Raw genomic sequence first — 23,656 nt, 5'->3', positions numbered from 1 at the left:
TAAAACAGCCTAAGGATACAGAGCTGGAGCGTGTCAAATATTATGACTGGATGGTTTATTCTGTTGGACTTTCCTGGCCTAGTGGCATGTTATTCATATTTTTCCATAATAAAAAAAAATAATTTAAAAAGTACATATTTTTCATACATAGGACACGGCTACAGTAACAGGTTGATAGCGACAATTGAAACCCTTCCAGAAAATAATAGTGCCGCATCAGAAGCATCTGTACCTTTTCAGACAGAATTCTGCTCCTGCATAGAATGTTCAGCATTGTTTCCCTGACAACAAACGTTGCTGATTGATGTGCTGTTGTGTTCTTTTTCTGATGTTTTTAAATGGTAGGGTAGATCGATGTGTTGTGTTTTCTACTAAATGTATTGGTATGCCATTGTATTTAACGAACTTCAAAATAATTTTCTAAGGAGAGAGTGGTCTGCAAGCAGGCACCAGGCAGGGTGCACGTAGGCAGCTCGAGGTCATTTGATTGGCAGTTCTGGTTGCCTGGAGATAGAAGTTAGTCCAGCTTCAGAATGGACATTCCTTTACAGACATGTTAAATAACCCTTCAGTGGAGCTTCAAAACTATCTCCTGAGAAGGTTTCGTGGCGACATTTAAAAAGCCGTAGTGAATGTACCCTTTCAGACAAACAAACATGCCATAGCCAAGGGGCCACATTCCATGTCTTAAAGGGGTATATGACAAACGGTTTTGTTATATTTCAGTCTTCTATGATGTTTATAAAATGTAATACTGGGATGCAAACTCAAAATTGAATACATTCAACTCTGACATGGTACAGGTCTTTTTTCTAAGCCCACAACCATGTGTGTGGTGGGGTGTATACTTTTGTTTCAAGGTACATTTGTTTAAGACTACCTTGAAACACTCTGTGTGACCTTGATTTAGCCCACTTCAGTAAAAGGTTAAGTAACAAATAATGTACACAGATAGCTAATGAACCTGGTCCAAAATATAATGTCCTGCATAGTGTAGTTACTGCTGTGATGGGTTCCAGAAGTTGTAAACTATCTAGATATTATCCCCATGATTGGGTTATCAATCATGGGTCCTTTTTTGACCGCAGGAAGATGTTTGGGGGTGGGGGTGCTGTGATTATCACTGACAGGGAAATACAGGACTAGTAAATGCCCAGTGCACTACTTTGCGTTATTAATATACATTTTTAAAATGCACATTTTTGAGGGGGTGCTGCTGCACCCTCAGTACCCCTACCTCCCCCGGCTATGCTTACAGAACTTCTGTTCTGCAAAGACTTATGTAAGAACCACCACGTGGTCTAAAGGGTTGCGCTACAGCGACCGTATAAAAGTTCAGCCCGTTACACTAAGCGGCACACAGGAGCTTCACATGAGAAGAGTCCTATCACTTGCACTCCCTTCAAGCAAGACAGCCACAGACATTCTCAATCCTGACAGCAATGTCACCTCCAAGCTCTACAGGTAAGTTGATGTTCTCCAATGAGGGTTAAAGCATTTTTGCAGTCAAACATTGCCTAATGACCTTTCATCTCATCTTTAAAACATAATTATTCAGTTTGTAAAAAAGATTCTCGAGAGTAACTTATTTTAGGCTTATTAATCCTCACAAGCTCCTTTAATACAATTTCTAGTTCTGCTTTGATATCCATCTGCTGTTTTTCTTTGTAGGTCTTCAGGTGTTTTTGAGTAATAATATTGTCTGTTTCCCCTTGCAGACCTGAAAAAGACTAAGTCAAAGAAGAATAAGGATCATCATTACACAGACGTGCACGGCCTGCCATGCATTGAGAAGATCGTGGCTTCTGTGGATGAGACCCCAGAGGCCATCAGCACGAATATCAGTGGAACTATCCCAGAGTGGATTAGTGGCAATTTCCTCAGAAACGGACCAGGAAAGTTTGAGATTGGTAATAACAAGTGAGTATATTTTAAACAAGCTATATAAGTTTAACCAGAATCAAATGAGGAGAAAAATGACTATTGCTGCATATATGAAATGATTTACTGTACTATATTAACTATTTCTTCTGCTTCTCAGATTCAACCACTGGTTTGATGGAATGGCCCTCCTGCATCAATTCAAAATCGCTGGAGGCCAGGTGACCTACAAGAGCCGCTTCCTGGGCAGTGACTGCTACACAGCTAACAGTGAGAACAGCCGCATCGTTGTGTCTGAATTCGGGACTGTGGCCATGCCAGACCCCTGCAAGAACTTCTTCCAACGCTTTCTGTCCCGGTTCGAACTGCCAAGTGAGTTTACAGTTCAAGTCTGCAATTCAAGAGTTTGAGGTCAAAGAGTGGAGAATATATGACAGACGGAGAATTGATTTACGTTGTACTAATCACATGAAAACTGTCTTTGGTCCACAGAAGCGTCAGATAATGACAATGTGAGCTTTGTGACGTACAAGGGTGATTACTATGTGAGCACGGAGACAAACTTCATGCACAAGGTGGACCCTGAGACACTTGAGACAAAGGAAAAGGTAGGCCTTGGCTAATAAAATATTGCATCGGATCTACTAGTGTGTAGCCTTTTCTTTTTAAAGATCTACACAAACACTACCTACAGTAGCCTCATACAGTACAAAAGGTTCCATTCAGTATAAACAAATAACCAAATGATTTCGTTGAAATATTTAATAAGAGACCTATTACATTATAAACTCAGCAAAAAAAGAAACGTCCCTTTTTCAGGACCATGTCTTTCAAAGATAATTCGAAAAATCAAAATAACTTCACAGATCTTCATTGTAAAGGGTTTAAACACTGTTTGCCATGCATATACCATAAACAATGAATGAATATGCACCTGTGGAACGGTCGTTAAGACACTAACAGCTTAGACGGTAGGCAATTAAGGTGACAGTTATGAAAACTAAGGACACTAAAGAGAGGCCTTTCTACTGACTCTGAAAAACACCAAAAGAAAGATGCCCAGGGTCCCTGCTCATCTGCGTGAACGAGCCTTAGGCATGCTGCAAGGAGGCATAAGGACTACAGATGTGGCCAGGGCAATGAGTTGCAATGTCCGTACTGTGAAACACCTAAGACAGCGCTACAGGGAGGCGCGACGGACAGCTGATCGTCCTCGCAGTGGCAGACCAAGTGTAACAAACACCTGCACAGGATCGGTACATCCGAACATCACACCTGCGGGACAGGTACAGGATGGCAACAACAACTGCCCGAGTTACACCAGAAACGCACAATCCCTCCATCAGTGCTCAGACTGTCCGCAATAGGCTGAGAGAGGCTGGACTGAGGGCTTGTAGGCCTGTTGTAAGGCAAGTCCTCACCAGACATCCCCAGCAACAACGTCGCCTATGGGCACAAACCCACCGTTTTTGGTCTCACCAGGGGTGAAGGTCGGATTTGCGTTTATTGTCGAAGGAATGAGCGTTACACCGAGGCCTGTACTCTTGAGCGGGATCGATTTGGAGGTGGAGGATCCGTCATGGTCTGAGGCGGTGCGTCACAGCATCATCGGACTGAGCTTGTTGTCATTGCAGGCAATCTCAATGCTGTGTTTTACAGGGAAGACATCCTCCTCCCTCATGTGGTACCCTTCCTGCAGGCTCATCCTGACATGACCCTCCAGCATGACAATGCCACCAGCCATACTGCTCGTTCTGTGCATGATTTCCTGCAAGACAGGAATGTCAGTGTTCTGCCATGGCCAGCGAAGAGCCCGGATCTCATCTCACAGCAAGTACGGGCAAATCTGGTGCAGTCCATAAGGAGATGCACTTGCAGTACTTAATGCAGCTGGTGACCACACCAGATACTGATTGTTATTTTTGATTTTGACCCCCCCCCCCCTTTGTTCAGGGACACATTCAATTTCTGTTAGTCACATGTCTGTGGAACTTGTTCAGTTTAGGTCACAGTTGTTGAATCTTGTTATGTTCATACACATGTTAGGTTTGCTGACAGTGAGGATGTTTTTTGTGTGCTAAGTTTAGGATAGGATGATTGAAGGCCTATCAAGACATTTAATTTTTGTTGATGCTCTTAACAGGTGGACTGGAGCAAATTCATTGCTGTCAATGGAGCCACTGCCCACCCCCACACAGACCCTGATGGTACAACATACAACATGGGGAATTCTTACTCTGCTAAAGGTAAATAAGGAATCAGACCCTGCCCATTCACTAACCACCTTCACTTAAGTCTAACAAATTGCAGATTAAGAATGACAAAACACAAACCTCTTAAACCTGAAATCTGCCTGCAAAAATTGGCCAAAGGTCAGTTTTCCAGGTTCCAAATAAAACTAAAACCACCAGTGTTTTTTTCAGGTGCAATTTACAATATCATCCGTGTGCCTCCGACAAGGACAATGCCAGAAAACCCAAAGGAAACCCTGGAGGGAGCTACAGTGGTCTGTTCTATTCCTTCAGTGGACAAGGCAAGACCTTCATACTACCACAGCTTTGGTGAGCAGACCACACAAAGCCTCCAGAAGCTCCATAGCTAATGACACATTTAATGTAAACAGCCTCTCATGTAAACCCTCTCACCAGTAGATGGCTCACTCTGCCAACCATCTTCAAAGCAAAATGGTCATGTTTCATCCTTTTGTTAATCAGAATGCACAGCAATGATCTATCAATACTGATATGATCTGACTCAACTCCAAAAGAGTGGCAATTGATATACTGCTCATTCAATTTCAGCAATGTCGGAGAATTACGTGGTGTTTATTGAGCAGCCTATCAAAATGGACCTCTTGAAGATTGTGACAGGCAAGCTGAGAGGAAAGGGTATCAGCGATGGGATCTACTGGGACCCTAAACTTGAGACCATCTTTCATTTGATTAACAAGCAGACAGGCAAGGTAAGACCTTGGTCTAGAACGCCCTTGAATTGTTGGGAGTCTCTCAATTCGTGTTGAAAGTTTTGGTAAATGACAAGCTATGAACGAGACAAAGGATACTAAGCCTACAGTAATTGCTTTTAAGTTATACATTTCATTTCTGATGACTGACATCCTTTATTCTCTTCCAGCTCAACTCAGTCAAGTATCATGCCAAAGCGCTGTCCACATTCCACCAGATCAACGCCTGGGAGGAGGATGGCTTCCTGGTTATGGACCTCTGTGCCGCAGACGATGGGAAAGCCATCAACAACTACATTGTTCAGAACATGCGCAAGTCAGGAGAGGCTCTGGACGAGGTCAGTATAAGTCTAAACTGAAGGGTATAACCACTTCAATGAATAATCATTAAACAATTTACAAATACTATTACTAACTACAAATACATATACCATTATTTCTAAACAGTTATATGCATTAGAATTCAGAAGAATATATACTTTTGTTGTATAACTTAAAGCATTAATAATGGCTTGTTCATTAGTTATACAGTGCCTTCGGAAAGTATTCAGACCCCTTGAATTTTAAAACATTTTGTTACGGCCTTATTCTAAAATTGATTAAATAAAAATAATTTATCTACACAAAATACCCCATAATGACAAAGCGAAAACAGTTTCAGAAATACCTTATTTACATAAGTATTCAGATCGTTTGCTATGAGACTCAAAATTGAGCTCAGGTGCATCCTGTTTCCATTGGTCATCCGTGAGATGTTTCTACAACTTGGAGTCCACCTGTGGTAAATTTACTTGATTGGACATGATTTGGAATGGCACACACCTGTCTATATAAGGTCCCACAGGTGACCGTGCATGTCAGAGCAAAAACCAAGCCATGAGGTTGAAGGAATTGTCCGTAGAGGCCCGAGACAGGATTGTGTCGAGGCACAGATTTGGGGAAGGGTATCAAAATGTTTCTGCAGCATTGAAGGTCCCCAAGAACACAGTGGCCTCCATAATTATTAAATGGAAGAAGTTTGGAACCACCAAGACTCTTCCTTGAGCTGGCCGCCCGGCCAAACTGAGCAATTGGGGGAGACGGGCCTTGGGTCAGGGAGGTGACCAAGAACCCGATGGCCACTCTGACAGAGCTCTAGAGTTCCTAGAGATCCTTCCATAAGGACAACCGTCTCTGCAGCGCTCCACCAATCAGGCCTTCAGGTAAAGTAACCAGACGGAAGCCACTCCTCAGTAAAGGCACATGACAGCCCCTTTGGATGACTTTGCCAAAAGGCACCTTAAGAATCTCAGACCATGAGAAACAAGATTCTCTGGTTTGATGAAACCAAGATTAAATCATTTGGATTAATGTCAAGTGTCACTTCTGGAGGAAACTTGACACCATCCCTATGGTGAAGCATGGTGGTGGCAGCATCTTGCTGTGGGGATGTTTTTCAGTGGGAGGGACTCGAAGACTAGTCAGGATCGAGACAAAGATGAACAGAGCAAAGTACAAAGAGATCCTTAATGAAAACCTGCTCCAGAGCGCTCAGGACCTCAGACTGGGGTAAAGGCTCACTTCCAAAAGGACGACCCTAAGCACACAGCTAAGACAACGCAGGAGTGGCTTTGGGACAAGTCTCCGAATGTCCTTGAGTGGCCCAGCCAGAGCCCGGACTTGAAACCGACCGAACATCTTTGAAGAGACGTGAAAATAGCTGTGCAGCAACGCTCCCCATCCAACCTGACAGAGCTTGAGAGGATCTGCAGAGAAGAATGGGAGAAACTACCCAAATACAGGTGTGCCAAGCTTGTAGCGTCATACCCATGACTCAAGGCTGTAATCGCTGCCAAATGTGCTTCAACAAAGCACTGAGTAAAGGGTCTGAATACTTATGTAAGTAAAAATAAATACAACCGTTTTTGCTTTGTCATTCTGGGGTATTTTAGGTAGATAAAAAAAAAAAAAAAAAATTGAAATACATTTTAGAATAAGGCTGTAACCTAACAAAATGTGGAAAATGTGAAGGGGTCTGAATATTTTCCGAATGCACTGTAAGTGTAACTAGCTGAAGTCACGAGGATCAGGAATCCTACATGTGAACTGCTTGAGGTTGAAAATGTTTTTGTTCAAATTAGGTATACAACACTATGTGCAGAGTGTTTCCCCGGCGATTTGTTTTGCCTCTCAACGCAGACAAGGAGACACCCAGTGGGCAAAATCTGAACACACGTCCTGACAGTACCGCCACTGCCACCAAGACTGCTAAGGACAAGGTGTGTGAATAATAATCATAAGTCTTCTGTTATACATCACTGCTGAAATGCATCACTAAGCTAAGCTCCCGAGTGGGGCAGCGGTCTAAGGCACTGCCTCTCAGTGCTAGAGGAGTCACTACAAACCCTGGTTCAATCCCAGGCTGTATCACAACCGGCCGTGAGTCCCATAGGGACAATTTGTCCAGCGTCGTCCGGCTTAGGGGAGGATTTGGCCGGGGTAGGCGGTCATTGTAAGATAAGAATGTTCTTAACTCACTTAGCTAGTTACATTTTTAAAAATGTCCAAGTTCAGTAAACAAAAGGTTGTGATTACCCTCATTATGTGAATATTCACTATTAGAGCCTCATTAACTCGCTCTCTGCAGGTGTTCTGTACACATGAGGATCTGCACGATGAGGAACTCCATACGTATGGTGGTCTTGAGTTCCCACAAATCAACTATGCCAAGTACAACACCAAACCATATCGCTACTTCTACGGTTGCGGTTTCAGACATCTAGTAGGAGACACACTCATCAAGATGGACCTCCAAGGCAAAAAAATGAAGGTTGGATGTCATTCATTCCTTTTTTTTTTGTGCTCAAGAATATCTGCATCAGTAACACAGTACTCTATTGCGATGCGTGATGTAGGCCTAGGTAATAGGAAATTCAATGCTGACCTTCACACTGCTGTGCTTTAAGGTGTGGGAGCATCCTGGACTGTACCCTTCAGAGCCTGTCTTTGTACCCTTGCCTGGCGCTACAGAAGAGGATGACGGTGTCATTATGTCTGTGGTCATCACTCCAAATAAGGTCAGTCCCCCTTAAACACCTATGCCCGTTTGTTAACAATTGTTGCTCTCCTAACTCCCAATGTTAGCCTCCTAATGTAAGCATGTTCCCTTTCTCCAGGACAAGAGCACATTCCTGTTGGTTTTGGATGCCAAGACATTCAAAGAGTTGGGCAGAGCGGAAGTGCCTGTGAACATTCCCTATGGTTTCCATGGGACATTCAACTCCACTATGACTCATAGAAGGTATCTATTAGAAAGAAAATTGGAGGCACATTAGAGTACTGTATTCATCTTTCATTTCTTGCCAAGTATCCTTTCTGATTATTGACTGGACAACCATCAAAACACCTTATTGTGAAGTTTACTTTAAAAGCACTGAAAAACCTGTTAATTCCACACAAACAAAGAAAATGTTTAATGTTCTTAAATATGTGTATTTTTTGTAAGATTTACATCCACTCCTGTTTTGTGAATATCAATCCTCTATATAAACTTATAACAAAAAAGATGTATTAAGAAAAGCCATTGGCAATTTTTTAATAATTTGGTTCACTCACCAATGAAAAGCTTGTAATAAATATTTCAAATATGCTATTGGAAAAAGTGAAATATAGGCTATGATAACACCACACAATATTCCATGTGATACACAGGATAATTAGTCCTACAGCCTGAACTGAATCCATTGACTCTTGTGACCGACTTGTGGTCACTCACAACACAGTTACTACCTAAAAGTTAGTTTCCTGTTTGGTAATGATTAGGCTATATTTCACTGTCTCAAGTAAAAAAATCATTGATTTTATACATTTCAAAAACTAGTGCTTAACTTTGGATATTGCAGACACTGAAACGTCAATATTCTATAACCTATTTATTGTTTACAGTAGGCTACATAGGCCTAGATCTACAGTATTCCCAATGCTTCAATATAAATAGGTCATTTATAAAGAAATGAACCACAATGACACCCACATTGTGTTTGCCAGTGTGGGATAAAGAGTGAGGACAGTAAACCTAAAAAACATACATAGAGGTCAAAATAAAAGTACTGACATGTTACTTATTGAGATCAGTGAAGAAATATTTACAAATGTCTGTGGCCCATGTAGCAAGTCTATCCCTGCAGTTTGTCAGAAATGAGAGCCAAGGTACGCCTCAAGTGATCTTTCTTCTCTTTCAGGTGTGACTCCAAGTTTCTGGCCTCCATCAATATGTCTTCCAACTCCCTAACTTGTGAAGCATCTATTGCAGCCCTCTCACTGTAGGAAACAAAGGCACTATGTATGATCGACATGGTGTATACAGATTTCAAGAAAAGCATATTCACCCAATGCTTGTTAATCATAATAAAAAATGTGTGTATGCAATACAATTGCCTGGGTACTTAACGTAATATGTGATGTGGGCAAAGCACTGACATTTAAACTCATGTGGTCTGTCTGACATTACAAAGAATGGAATGAAAACCTGTTCAACACGTTTGTCACGTTACCTTTGTTGTACCTACCTCAACACTTCAGAGTATTTGGAAAATAGCATGTTGACCTCTCTATTTGCACCTATCATTTGAAGGAAAATAAAGAGCAGTAATGTCAATTTCTCTGTAGCAAACACATTTTAAAAAAAAGATATATAATACATGCCATTTACCAGACACTTTTACCCATAGCAAGTGTATGAACTTATGAATGGCTGATTCCAGGAATTGAACCCACTATCCTGGCATTGCAAGCACCATGCCCTACCACCTGAGCTACATTCTATTATTAGCTAGAAGTGATGGTATCAATTGAGCCAAACATTTATCATTCTGATCTATGAAACAGAGAAAAATGATTCCTAATGCAAATATGTGCATACCTGCAAGTGCACCCTCAAACAAATCTGAAGAGATTGAAGCTGGTGTTTTACTACTGTGTGTTTTTTTATTTTTTGCTGGAGAACTGTCACAATATGCAGATGTTTGTTCAACCTATTGCAATGAAAGAGAAAAGACAACTCTCAATGACTACAACACAATCAATATGGATTTGCAGGGACTAGCGAATATAAAATTGATATGGCTGAGTTCAGAACAGATTGAAATACGTAAATGAGCTATCCCAATGGTAGATGGAAGACATGTTTTTCTGATGGCCCCAGGGAGTACTTTTCCAGCAGATAACATCAAAACTGCAGCATTTTCTGACCTCTTGCGCCATTTTTTTGGGGCCTTTGTTGTCCATTCCCCTCCCTGTCGGTGGCATCACTCTGCCTGGCAATGGTCACTTAAAAGTTCCTCACTGCTTTCTAAAAAGTTACGTGGAGAGATGTGTGGTTAGCTACAATGGCTGATGAGAGACTACATTTTAACACAGTGTAACGTTAACGTTGGGTAATGTTTATGCGCCTGTCTAACTGAACAACTGCAGCTAACTAACAACATTCTACCAGCTGCAGAATCAGCACAGCTGACCTCAACTAACAAACACTGCTAACTAGCTAGCTAAAGTTTGGTTAGCCAACGGTAGCTGGCAGGGCCTTATCACTAGTTAGCTAACATGTTTAACTTAAACACATCCTTAATTTATTTAAAGTTAATCTATCGAGGTAATTAACAAAAAATGATGTTATGGTAAATTGATTAGCTAGCTACCTAAAACATTTGAAAAGTATACTTACTTTTGCGTATCCGTTTGGTTTGCCAAATTCGAATTCCGAGTGTTTTGCGCGAGCCAATCAGAACGTTCCATCATTTTCACGAACCAGGACGTGCTACAGTTCACACTATCATGATCTACCGCCACCTACTGTCTCTAGACAGCGAAAAATATGACATAATTTTTTGGACAAAATCCAATATCCCAAAATAATCCAATATCTTGATGGCAATGTCTGATTATGCAACGAACCTCTGGTACTTTATGTTCAGCAAGTCCTGAATTGCATGATGTTTATACTTGTGTGTTGTCAGTCCATGTGCTGCCTGGCTGTCTTGTCTATAATAAAGGAAGTCTGACTTTTATTTTATTTAACTAGGCAATTTGTCAGTTTGGAGCAAATTCTTATTTACAATGAAGGCCTACCCAAGCCAAACCTGTCCTATGGGACTCCCAATCACGGCCAAATGTGATGCAGCCTGGATTCAAACCAGGTACTGCAGTGACACACATCTCTTACGCAGTTGTAAATGAGAACTTGTTCTCAACTGGCCTACCTGGTTAAAAAAAGTTGGGAAAAAAATATAAAAAAATAAAACAATTACACTGCGATGCAGTGTTTTAGACCACTGCACCACTCAGGAGCCCAACATTCCCTTATGTTAGCTGTGAATTGATTTAACTACCTCTGTTTTTGAAGATAAGTGATTTTTATATGTGAAACAAATTGCCTTTAAAATGTGTGTCTGGTCTGCTGTATGAACACAATGATGATCCTTTTGATCACTGTTTCCCAAAAAAACCTGTGCCTGGTCAGCACTATTGGTATAGGGTAGCTGCACCTCCAATCACTCTCAATGACACATAACCATAGATAGAACAATGAGTTGTTGCAGACCAACCTGCTACTGTAGAAGCTGCTATAGACCACCAAGTGTTAACAGTCAGTATCTGGATAACATGTGAAATGCTTGATAATGTATGTGATATCAACAGAGAGGTATATTTGGGTGAATTAAATATTGACTGGGTTTCATCAAGCTGCTCACTCAAGAAAAGCTTAAAACTGCAACTAGTGCATGCAACCTGGTTCAGGTTATCAGTCAACCTACCAGGGTAGTTACAAACAGCACAGGAATAAAATCATCAACATGTATTGATCACATCTTTACTAATGCTGCAGGAATTTGGTTTAAAGCACTATCCAAATCCATTGGCTGTAGTGATCAGAATATACAGTAGTAAGCATATCTAAGAAGTTCCAAAGTTCCAAAGGCTGGACCTAATATAGTGTATAAGAGGTCATACAATATGTTTTGTAGTGATTCCTATGTTGTGGATGTAAAGAATATTTGTTGGTCTGTGGTGTGTAATGAGGAGCAACCAGACACTGAACTTGACACATTTATGAAATTGCTTATTCCAGTTACTAATAACCATGCACCCATTAAAAAAATTACAGTAAAAACTTTTAAATCCCCGTGGATGGATGAGGAATGGAAAAATTGTATGGTTGAGAGGGATGAGGCAAAAGGAATGGCAAATAAGTCTGGCTGCACAACCGATTGGCAAACGTACTGCAAATTGAGAAACCATGTGACTAAACTGAATAAAAAGAAAAAGAAACTATACTATGAAACAAAGATAAATGACATAAAGAATGATTGTAAAAAGTTTTGGAGGACCTTAAATGAAATGTGGGGCAAAAAGGCAAACTCAGCACCATTGAATCAGATGGCTCATTCATCACATAACCCACTGATGTTGCCAATAACTTAGACAAGATTAGAAAACTTAGGCATGACATGCCAGCAACAAACGCTGACACTACACATCAAAGTATAACTGATCAAATGATGAAAGACAAGCATTGACATTTTGAATTCCGTAAAGAAGTGAAATTATTGTTTGCTATCAACGATGACAAGCCACCGGGGTCTGACAACTTGGATGTAAAATTACTGAGGACAATAGCGGACAATATTGCCACGCCTATTTGCCATATCTTCAATCTAAGTCGACTAGAAAGTGTGTGCCCTCAGACCTGGTAATTCCACTACCCAAGAATAGTAAAGCCCCCTTTACTGGCTCAAATAGCCAACCAATCAGCCTGTTACCAACCCTTAGTAAACTTTTGGGAAAAATTGTGTTTGACCAGATGCAATGTTATTTTACTCTAAACAAATTGACAGCAGGCATTCAGCACGCTTAAAGGAAGGACATTCAACAAGCACGGCACTTACACAAATGACTGATGATTGGCTGAGAGAAATTGATGATAAAAAGATTGTGGGAGCTGTTTTGTTAGACTTCAGTGAGGCTTTTGACATTATCGATCATAGTCTGCTGATGGCTTTACACCCCCTGCTAAATTGTGGATAAAGAGCTACCTGTCTAACCGAACACAGAGGGTGTTCTTTAAAGGAAGCCTCTTCAACATAATCCAGGTAGAATCAGGAATTCCCCTGGGCAGCTGTCTAGGCCCATTACATTTTTCAATCTTTACTAATGACATGCCACTAGCCTTGAGTAAAGCCAGCATGTCTATGTATGCGTATGACTCAACACTAGACACGTCAGCTATTACAGTGAGTGAAATCACTGAAACACATAACAAAGAGCTGCAGTTAGTTTCAGAATGGGTGGCAAGGAATAAGTTAGTCCTAAATATTTCAAAAACTAAAAGCATTCACTAAACCTCAACTAAATCTTGTAAAAAATAATGTGGAAATTGAGCAAGTTGAGGTGACTAAACTGCTTGGAGTAACCCTGGATTGTAAACTGTCATGGTCAAAACACATTGATAAAACAGTAGCTAAGATGAGGAGAAGTATGTCCATAATAAAGCGCTGCTCTACCTTCTTAACAACACTATCAACAAGGCAGGTCCTACAGGCTCTAGTTTTGTCTCACCTGAATACTGTTCAGTCGTGTGGTCAGGTGCCACAAAGAGAAACCTTGGAAAATTACAATTGGTTCAGAACAATGCAGCACATATTATAATATGCATGTAAATCTCTCATGGCTCAAAGTGGAGGAGAGATTGATTTCATCACTACTTGTGTTGACATGCTGAATGCACCGAGGTGTTTGTTAAACTACTAGCACACAGCTCAGACACCCATGCATACCCCACGAGACATGCCACCAAGGATCTCTTCACAATCCCCAAGTCAAGAACAGACTATGGGAGGCGCACAGTACTACATAGAGCCATGGCTACATGAAACTGTATTCCACATCAAGTAACTGATGCAAGCAGTAGAATCAGATTTTTAAAAAGGATAAAAATACACCTTAATTGAACAGCGGGGACTGTGAAGAGACACACACACAGGCACAGACACACATACACATGATAAGACACGCACTCTATGCATACGTACACATGGATGTTGTATTGTAAATATGTGATAGTGGAGTAGTGGCCTGAGGGAACACACTAAATGTTTTGGGTAAAGTGTTATGAAATGTAATGTCAAGTAATATTTTTAATTGGACATAACTGCCTTAATGTTGCTGGACCCCAGGAAGAGTGTGTAAAGGGGATCCTTAATAAAGAGGATCCTTAATAAATACAAATATAAAAACCCAGCCAGAGCTAGTTATAACAATATTTGACATACAGTGCTTTCAGAAAGTAATCAGACCCCTTGACCTTTTACACATTTCATTATGTTACAGCCTTATTCTAAAATGGATGAAATTTCAAAAAATCCTCATAAATCTACCCCATAATGACAAAGCAGAAACAGGTTTTTAGAAATGTTTGCAAATTTATAGAAAAATATATTTAAAAAATACCTTATTGGCATAAGTATTCAGACCCTTTGCTATGAGACACGAAATTCAGCTCAGGTGCATCCTGTTAACATTGATCATCCTTGAGATTTTTCTACAACTTGATTGGAGTCCACCTGTGGTAAATTAATTGATTGGACGTTATTTGGAATGACACACACCTGTCTATATAAGGTTCCACAGTTGACAGTGCATGTCAGAGCAAAAACCAAGTCATGAGGTCAAAGGAATTGTCCAAGACAAGATTGTGCCGAGGCACAGTTGGAATCACCAAAATTCTTTCTGGAGTGTTCCAGTCAAACATTCCCTGTAAACGGTGATCTCTGAAAGAGGGAGAATCTTGGAACAACCTAAATTCTTCCTAGAGCTGGCCGCACGGCCACACTGAGCAATCGGGGGAGAAGGGCCTTGGTCAGGGAGGTGACCAAGAACCTGATGGTCACTCTGACAGAGCTCTAGAGTTCCTTTGTGGAGATGGGAGAACCTTCCAGAAGGACAACCATCTCTGCAGTACAACATCTCTGCAGTACTCCACCAATCACGCCTTTAAGGTAGAGTGGCAAGACGGAAGCCACTCCTCAGTAAAGGCACATGACAGCCTACTTGGAGTTTGCGAAAGACACCTAAAGACTCTCAAACCAGGAGAAAAGATTCTCTGTCTGTTGAAAACAAGATCAACTCTTTGGCCTGAATGCCAAGTGTTACGTCTGGAGGAAACCTTGCACCATCCCTATGGTGAGGCATGGTGTTGGCAGCATCATGCTGTGGGGATGTTGTTCAGCAGCAACAACTGGGAGACTAGTCAGGATCGAGGCAAATATGAATGGAGCAAAGTACAGAGATCCTTGATGAAAACCTACTCCAGAGCTCTCAGGACCTCAGACTGGGGAGAAAGTTCACCTTCCAGCAGGACAACAACCCTAAGCACACAGCTAAGACAATGCAGGAGTGGCTTTGGGACAAGTCTCTGAATGTCCTTCAGTGACCCAGCCAGAGCCCGGACTTGATCCCGATCGAACATCTCTGGAGAGACCTGAAAATAGCTGTGCAGCAACACTCCCCATCCAACCTGACAGAGCTTGAGAGGATCTAAAAAACATGTTTTTCTTTGTCATTATGGGCATAATGTGTAGATTTATGAGGGGAAAAACAATTTAATCCATTTTATAAAAAGGCTATAACCTAATAACACTGGCTCTGGTGTGATGGCTGTGAGAGTCTCGAATGAAATTAAAATAACAAGACAGGTAACTGGGGGCAAGTTCTTTCATGTACAACAAGATTAAGACCAATGTGCGTCCTACGGCTGAGCTTGAGTAGGCCTATACTTCTCATTAGTTAATTTTGGACCGTTTGAACGTTGTCCTTCAGACTTTTGAGATTTTTGTCATTCAGATGTTTTGGGGTTGGTACATGTGTAAGGATTTGCCATGTAGTGTTGTATAGAATTATTTAGATATATATCATTGGTTGTATATCATATTTTTCAAGTGCATCCACATCTGTAAACTCATTCAATATACCAAAAGTCGCTAACAACGGGCGAGTTCATTTTCCATTGCCCGGTGCCCGTGATGTCCGGAGTTTATACATTTTAGACATTCCATTGGTCCTTAAGTGAAATCTCCACCCACACGACGCACCGAGACATGCAAAACGAACTTGCCCAATGCAACTAGCATACTTTGCTTAGGAGAGGGGGATGATGGGGGTGCCTCCTACGCTTACTCCAATCGCCTCTCGAAGGAGCACTTCTAGTTACCCAAACGAAACATACACAAACATGGCGACAAGACAGACAGTCAAGATGCTGTCCCCTCTTAGGTTTACAATATATTTGTTATTTTTCTTCGCTCCGGGTACATTTTCCTCCACCCTTCGTCTTCATCGAGACCAGCGGTTATTGCTACTGCAGGACAGGGGGTTTTCTACGGTGAACGCAAATGAAGAATGTATCCATGGAATAGGCGCCGATGCGAAACGACGAGCTGCACGTAATGCAAGGGAAGACAGAGTTTCGGGCATGTATCAGCATCGCATTCGGCGGAGTGCAGTCCAACCACCCGTGCCAAAGGTGTATGGACAGGTAATGCATTACTTTTCCAGTGTAACTAAAATTCTACTGAAAGCAGCTAGCTAGCTGATCTCTCGTCAGGCTATCTACAGTTAGCTACAGTAGCTAGTTAGGTTTAGCAGCTAACGTTAACTACCTAGCTAGTTTAGTAACGGAACTCAGAAACCTCAATGTCAGCGATCGTCAACTATATTCAGCTGCGGGACGATTTTTTTTCTTGTGTGGATGGTCGGGGACCTGAACATAATTACGAATAATTTGTAAACTGCAAATTGACCGCAAGAAGCCACAACATGTATAATGTTTGACTAAAACATCATTTCAAACCTGGCTTACGTTTGTATAGGATCAAGTGTATCTCTATTATATGTGTGAATACTTGAGAACAGATTTCTTAAATAAAAATCACTTGGGAGCATTTAATAAAAAACAAAAACAAACTTGGGGCCAAATAAAACCACCCGTGGGCCAAATTCGGCCCGCTGGCCGCCAGTTGGGGAACCCTGCTGTATGGCTCTCATGTCATGCACGACCCTTGACGAGGAGAGGTGAAGAGCAAATAGCCAAAGCCAGGCTTTCGAAGTCAGTAGTCAGTGTGTGATTATCAGTACCACTGTAGCGAGATAGCTACTCGGCTTTTTAACACAGACCGTCCCCTTTCAGCATACGATGCCATGGCGGGCGCTTTTCTCCCCGATGTAAGGCTCGAGCTACCATAGAAAGCACTGGCATAAAGAAAGCACTGCCTATTCAATGACGTCAGTCCATCTAGTAAACAAACCCTCCGTTTTACTGTCTACCAACAGACTGTTACACACACATGTATTGCACGAAGTCTTTGAATTATCTTCTTGACCAAACTAATGCAGTATTTTTATTTGACCAGTTTTTCAGAAACCCCGTGATCACAGCATGTCACCACAATCACACAGTTGATGACAGTGAACAACAACACATTTCTAATTAGCCAAGACTGCCACTATAGTCTTCCCCATGTGGACATGCTTGCCATATTGGATGGTGGAAATATTGCGAAAAGCCAATAATGGCAGTCTTTGTATATTATATTTTTGTTATTGATTTCTGTAAGATGTTGGGGCTGTTGTGTATGATGAATCAAATCAAAATTTATTGGTCACATACACATGGTTAGCAGATGTGATTGCGAGTGTAGTGAAATGCTTATGCATTTGATATCAACAATTCCACCACAAAACCTAATACACACAATCTAGTGAAGGAATGGGATTAGAATATATAAATATATAAATATATGGATGAGCAGTGACAGAGCGGCTAAGATGCAATAGATAATAGATAGTGTAGTATACAGTATATACATATGAGATGAGTAATGCGAGATATGTAAACATTCTTAAAATGGTGTTATTAAATTGACTAGTGTTCCATTTATTAAAGTGGCCAATGATATCAAGTCTGTAAGAGTCAGGTCACACTGCTGAGTAGCTCCATAATGTGATTTCTTATTTGTTAAGGTAGTCAGCTCTTCAGTATTCCTTAAAATGAAACTAAAAGTCACTGGTGGTTGTACCGCATTCCACACAACCTCGAATTGGAACAGACAGGGTTGCTTATGTGATCAACTTTGGAAATAATTCCTCTGCTGGTCAGATGTCATGTTTTGTTCTGGACAGTTGGTGTTTCTTCTGTGACAGTAGAGGAAAGCCAATATCTTCAGGGATTGAATAGCTTTGTTCACTAGACAGGGCACTCATGGGATTCAGCCTAGATGTTTCTAAAGGTGCTGCAGCGAAAATGCACAAATTGTTTGCCAAAAATGCACAAAAAGGTACTTTATTTGTTTATAAATAAATAAGGTTGGCTATTTGTAGCAACTAGTGATAAGGTAGGCTATTTGTAGAAACTGTATGGCTGTTATTTTGGCATTTAAGTTTTAAGTAAGCTTTCAGTCCCCCATCCCTAGCCATATCAAATCAAAACAAATCCAATGTTATTGGTTACATACACATGGTTAGCAGATGTTAATGCGAGTGTAGTGAAATGCTAACCTATATAGATATATCCTATATAGATATAATTCTCCCTTTAAATTAAATTATTGTACAAATCTGTATTGGGTGTTGTCAGTGTGTGTGAAATGTGGATACAATTAATCAGTTTCTTAGTTTAAGTAAGGAATGTGGAATGTTGGTTTAAAGTTCATACCTGATAATGAGCTCAAAAGAATGAGGAAAGGAAGTAGAAAAAACAATCTCTGAGACAAAGAATGGCGCCCAAGGGGATGGCTGCCATTTTACGGTCTCCTAACCAATTGTGCTATTTTGTGTTTTTTCACATTGTTTGTAACTTATTTTGTACATTTTATTTTATTTTTTATTTCACCTTTATTTAACCAGGTAGGCCAGTTGAGAACAAGTTCTCATTTGCAACTGCGACCTGGCCAAGATAAAGCATAGCAGTGTGAGCAGACAACACAGAGTTACACATGGAATAAACAATTAACAAGTCAATAACACAGTAGAAAACAAAGGGGGAGTCTATATACAATGTGTGCAAAAGGCATGAGAAGGTAGGCGAATAATTACAATTTTGCAGATTAACACTGGAGTGATAAATGATCAGATGGTCATGTACAGGTAGAGATATTGGTGTGCAAAAGAGCAAGTAAATAAATAAAAACAGTATGGGGATGAGGTAGGTGAAAATGGGTGGGCTATTTACCAATAGACTATGTACAGCAGCAGCGATCGGTTAGCTGCTCAGATAGCTGATGTTTGAAGTTGGTGAGGGAGATAAAAGTCTCCAACTTCAGCGATTTTTGCAATTCGTTCCAGTCACAGGCAGCAGAGTACTGGAACGAAAGGCGGCCAAATGAGGTGTTGGCTTTAGGGATGATCAGTGAGATACACCTGCTGGAGCGCGTGCTACGGATGGGTGTTGCCATCGTGACCAGTGAACTGAGATAAGGCGGAGCTTTACCTAGCATGGACTTGTAGATGACCTGGAGCCAGTGGGTCTGGCGACGAATATGTAATGAGGGCCAGCCGACTAGAGCATACAGGTCGCAGTGGTGGGTGGTATAAGGTGCTTTAGTGACAAAACGGATGGCACTGTGATAGACTGCATCCAGTTTGCTGAGTAGAGTGTTGGAAGCCATTTTGTAGATGACATCGCCGAAGTCGAGGATCGGAAGGATAGTCAGTTTTACTAGGGTAAGCTTGGCGGCGTGAGTGAAGGAGGCTTTGTTACGGAATAGAAAGCCGACTCTTGATTTGATTTTCGATTGGAGATGTTTGATATGAGTCTGGAAGGAGAGTTTGCAGTCTAGCCAGACACCTAGGTACTTATAGATGTCCACATATTCAAGGTCGGAACCATCCAGGGTGGTGATGCTAGTCGGGCATGCGGGTGCAGGGAGCGATCGGTTGAAAAGCATGCATTTGGTTTTACTAGCGTTTAAGAGCAGTTGGAGGCCACGGAAGGAGTGTTGTATGGCATTGAAGCTTGTTTGGAGGTTGGATAGCACAGTGTCCAATGACGGGCCGAAAGTATATAGAATGGTGTCGTCTGCGTAGAGGTGGATCAGGGAATCGCCCGCAGCAAGAGCAACGTCATTGATATATACAGAGAAAAGAGTCGGCCCGAGAATTGAACCCTGTGGCACCCCCATAGAGACTGCCAGAGGACCGGACAGCATGCCCTCCGATTTGACACACTGAACTCTGTCTGCAAAGTAATTGGTGAACCAGGCAAGGCAGTCATCCGAAAAACCGAGGCTACTGAGTCTGCCGATAAGACTATGGTGATTGACAGAGTCGAAAGCCTTGGCAAGGTCAATGAAGACGGCTGCACAGTACTGTCTTTTATCGATGGCGGTTATGATATCGTTTAGTACCTTGAGTGTTGCTGAGGTGCACCCGTGACCGGCTCGGAAACCAGATTGCACAGCTGAGAAGGTACGGTGGGATTCGAGATGGTCAGTGACCTGTTTGTTGACTTGGCTTTCGAAGACCTTAGATAGGCAGGGCAGGATGGATATAGGTCTGTAACAGTTTGGGTCCAGGGTGTCTCCCCCTTTGAAGAGGGGATGACTGCGGCAGCTTTCAATCCTTGGGGATCTCAGACGATATGAAAGAGAGGTTGAACAGGCTGGTAATAGGGGTTGCGACAATGGCGGCGGAAAGTTTCAGAAATAGGGGTCCAGATTGTCAAGCCCAGCTGATTTGTACGGGTCCAGGTTTTGCAGCTCTTTCAGAACATCTGCTATCTGGATTTGGGTAAAGGAGAACCTGGAGAGGCTTGGGCGAGGAGCTGCCGGGGGCAGAGCTGTTGGCCGAGGTTGGAGTAGCCAGGCGGAAGGCATGGCCAGCCGTTGAGAAATGCTTATTGAAGTTTTCGATAATCATGGATTTATCGGTGGTGACCGTGTTACCTAGCCTCAGTGCAGTGGGCAGCTGGGAGGAGGTGCTCTTGTTCTCCATGGACTTCACAGTGTCCCAGAACTTTTTGGAGTTGGAGCTACATGATGCAAACTTCTGCCTGAAGAAGCTGGCCTTAGCTTTCCTGACTGACTGCGTGTATTGGTTACGGACTTCCCTGAACAGTTGCATATCCCGGGGACTATTCGATGCTATTGCAGTCCGCCACAGGATGTTTTTGTGCTGGTCGAGGGTAGTCAGGTCTGGGGTGAACCAAGGACTGTATCTGTTCTTAGTTCTGCATTTTTTGAACGGAGCATGCTTATCTAAAATGGTGAGGAAGTTACTTTTAAAGAATGACCAGGCATCCTCAACTGACGGGATGAGGTCAATGTCCTTCCAGGATACCCGGGCCAGGTCGATTAGAAAGGCCTGCTCACAGAAGTGTTTTAGGGAGCGTTTGACAGTGATGAGGGGTGGTCGTTTGACTGCGGCTCCGTAGCGGATACAGGCAATGAGGCAGTGATCGCTGAGATCCTGGTTGAAGACAGCGGAGGTGTATTTGGAGGGCCAGTTGGTCAGGATGACGTCTATGAGGGTGCCCTTGTTTACAGAGTTAGGGTTGTACCTGGTGGGTTCCTTGATGATTTGTGTGAGATTGAGGGCATCTAGCTTAGATTGTAGGACTGGCGGGGTGTTAAGCATATCCCAGTTTAGGTCACCTAACAGAACAAACTCTGAGGCTAGATGGGGGCGATCAATTCACAAATGGTGTCCAGGGCACAGCTGGGGGCTGAGGGGGTCGGTAGCAGGCGGCAACAGTGAGAGACTTATTTCTGGAGAGAGTAATTTTCAAAATTAGTAGTTCGAACTGTTTGGGTATGGACCTGGAAAGTATGACATTACCAGGCTATCTCTGCAGTAGACTGCAACTCCTCCCCCTTTAGCAGTTCTATCTTGACGGAAGATGTTATAGTTGGGTATGGAAATCTCTGAATTTTGGTGGCCTTCCTGAGCCAGGATTCAGACACAGCAAGGACATCAGGGTTAGCAGAGTGTGCTAGAGCAGTGAGTAAAACAAACTTAGGGAGGAGGCTTCTGATGTTGACATGCATGAAACCAAGGCTTTTTCGATCACAGAAGTCAACAAATGAGGGTGCCTGGGGACATGCAGGGCCTGGGTTTACCTCCACATCACCCGCGGAACAGAGAAGGAGTAGTATGAGGGTGCGGCTAAAGGCTATCAAAACTGGTCGCCTAGAGCGTTGGGGACAGAGAATAAGAGGAGCAGGTTTCTGGGCATGGTAGAATATATTCAGGGCATAATGCGCAGACAGGGGTATGGTGGGGTGCGGGTACAGCGGGGGTAAGCCCAGGCACTGGGTGATGATGAGAGAGGTTGTGTCTCTGGACATGCTGGTTGTAATGGGTGAGGTCACCGCATGTGTGGGAGGTGGGACAAAGGAGTTATCAGGGGTATGAAGAGTAGAACTAGGGGCTCCATTGTGAACTAGAACAATGATAACTAACCTGAGCAACAGTATACAAGGCATATTGACATTTGAGAGAGACATACAGTGAGGCATACAGTAATCACAGGTGTTGAATTGGGAAAGCTAGCTTAAACAGTAGGTGAGACAACAGCTAATCAGCTAGCACAACAACAGCAGGTAAACATAATGTTGATGCTACTGTCTTTTATGACTGAAAAGAGCTTCCGAATATCAGAACAGAGATTACTCACCTAATAACTGGATGAAGATCATTTCATTAATGAGTCTGAAGCGAGGATATAATGCTGCTTCCAGATGAGGACCAAATCCCCATCATTCACATGAAAAAAATAAGGAAATAAGGAAAATAAACATTTTCCAACGTGAAATCACTGGAGAATAAACTCGATGAGCTCTGTTCGAGACTATCCTACCAACGGGATATTTTAAACTGTAATATCTTATGTTTCACCGAGTCGTGGCAGAATGACGACACAGATAATATACAGTTGGCTGGGTTTTCCGTGCATCGGCAGGACAGAACAGTTACGTCCGGTAAGACCAGTGGTGGGGGTGTGTGTCGTTTTGTCAATAACAGCTGGGGCACAATGTCTAATATTAAGGTAGTCTCGAGGTACGGCTCGCCTGAGGTAGAGTACCTCTTGATAAGCTGTAGACTTTCTTCTTCTTGAACTACACTGTTGGTTAAGGGCTTGTAAGTAAGCATTTCACTGTAAAGTCTACACTTGTTGTATTTGGGGCATGTGGCAAATAAAGTTTGATTTGGTTAGACCACACTGCCAAGAGAGTTTTCATTGATATTTTTCGTAGCTGTCTATATACCACCACAAACTGACGCTGGCACTAAGACCGCACTCAATGAGCTGTATAAGGCCATAAACAAACAAGAAAATGCTCATCCAGAAGTGGTGTTCCTAGTGACTTTAATGCAGGCAAACTTAAATTCGTTTTACCTCATTTCTACCAGCATGTCACTTGCAACCAGAGGAGAAAAAAAAACTCTAGACCACCTTTACTTCACTCACAGAGACATGTACAAAGCTCTCCCTCACCCTCCATTTGGAAAATTTGACCATAATTCTATCCTCCTGATTCCTGCTTACAAGCAAAAACTAAAGCAGGAAGTACTAGTGACTCGCTCAATACTGAAGTGGTCAGATGACGTGGATGCTACGCAACAGGATTGTTTTGCTAGCACAGACTGGAATATGTTCCGGGATTCATCCAATGGCATTGAGGAGTATACCACCTCAGTCACTGCTTCATCAATAAGTACATCAACGACGTCGTCCCCACAGTGGCCGTGCGTACATATCCCAACTAGAGGTCAACCGATTAATCGGAA

At 42.2% G+C, this 23,656-nt stretch overlaps 2 protein-coding genes and 1 long non-coding RNA gene across 5 annotated transcripts in view; 2 read left to right on the top strand and 1 right to left on the bottom strand.

The window, feature by feature from the left end:
• Positions 1-1,379: 1,379 nt before the first annotated feature.
• On the top strand, positions 1,380-9,479 carry LOC112266923 (beta,beta-carotene 9',10'-oxygenase). Its single transcript, XM_024444865.2, has 13 exons — positions 1,380-1,464; positions 1,719-1,920; positions 2,042-2,253; positions 2,374-2,489; positions 4,025-4,127; positions 4,305-4,442; positions 4,683-4,843; positions 5,014-5,181; positions 6,964-7,101; positions 7,470-7,652; positions 7,789-7,899; positions 7,999-8,123; positions 9,064-9,479. Exons 1-13 carry the CDS (start codon positions 1,443-1,445, stop codon positions 9,146-9,148), a joined length of 1,764 nt encoding a protein of 587 aa, XP_024300633.1. The 5' UTR covers positions 1,380-1,442; the 3' UTR covers positions 9,149-9,479.
• Positions 9,061-10,738, bottom strand: LOC121839267. 2 transcript variants are annotated; one of them, XR_006078824.1, is made up of 5 exons: positions 10,545-10,738; positions 10,073-10,172; positions 9,744-9,855; positions 9,391-9,442; positions 9,125-9,142 (listed from the first exon to the last, which is right to left on the bottom strand). It is a non-coding gene; the product is annotated as an uncharacterized LOC121839267 (long non-coding RNA). The 2 variants fall into 2 exon arrangements; XR_006078823.1 differs by lacking the exon at positions 9,744-9,855 and having other exon boundaries at positions 9,061-9,142; positions 10,545-10,704.
• Positions 10,739-16,011: 5,273 nt separating this feature from the next.
• sorl1 (sortilin-related receptor, L(DLR class) A repeats containing) overlaps positions 16,012-23,656 on the top strand; it is a 76,259-nt gene continuing 68,614 nt past the window's right edge. For both annotated transcript variants that reach the window (XM_024444864.2, XM_024444863.2), the window contains exon 1: positions 16,012-16,409. In XM_024444864.2, coding sequence (XP_024300632.1) covers positions 16,026-16,409 — 384 coding nt within the window. In that variant the 5' untranslated portion in view covers positions 16,012-16,025. The remainder of the gene's footprint in view (positions 16,410-23,656) is intronic.

The sequence above is a fragment of the Oncorhynchus tshawytscha genome, linkage group LG14 (genome assembly GCF_018296145.1).
Source record: "Oncorhynchus tshawytscha isolate Ot180627B linkage group LG14, Otsh_v2.0, whole genome shotgun sequence".
Classification (NCBI taxonomy): Eukaryota; Metazoa; Chordata; class Actinopteri; order Salmoniformes; family Salmonidae; genus Oncorhynchus; species Oncorhynchus tshawytscha.
Note: the sequence above shows the minus strand (reverse complement) of the source record. Positions and strands in the feature narration are given on the sequence as shown.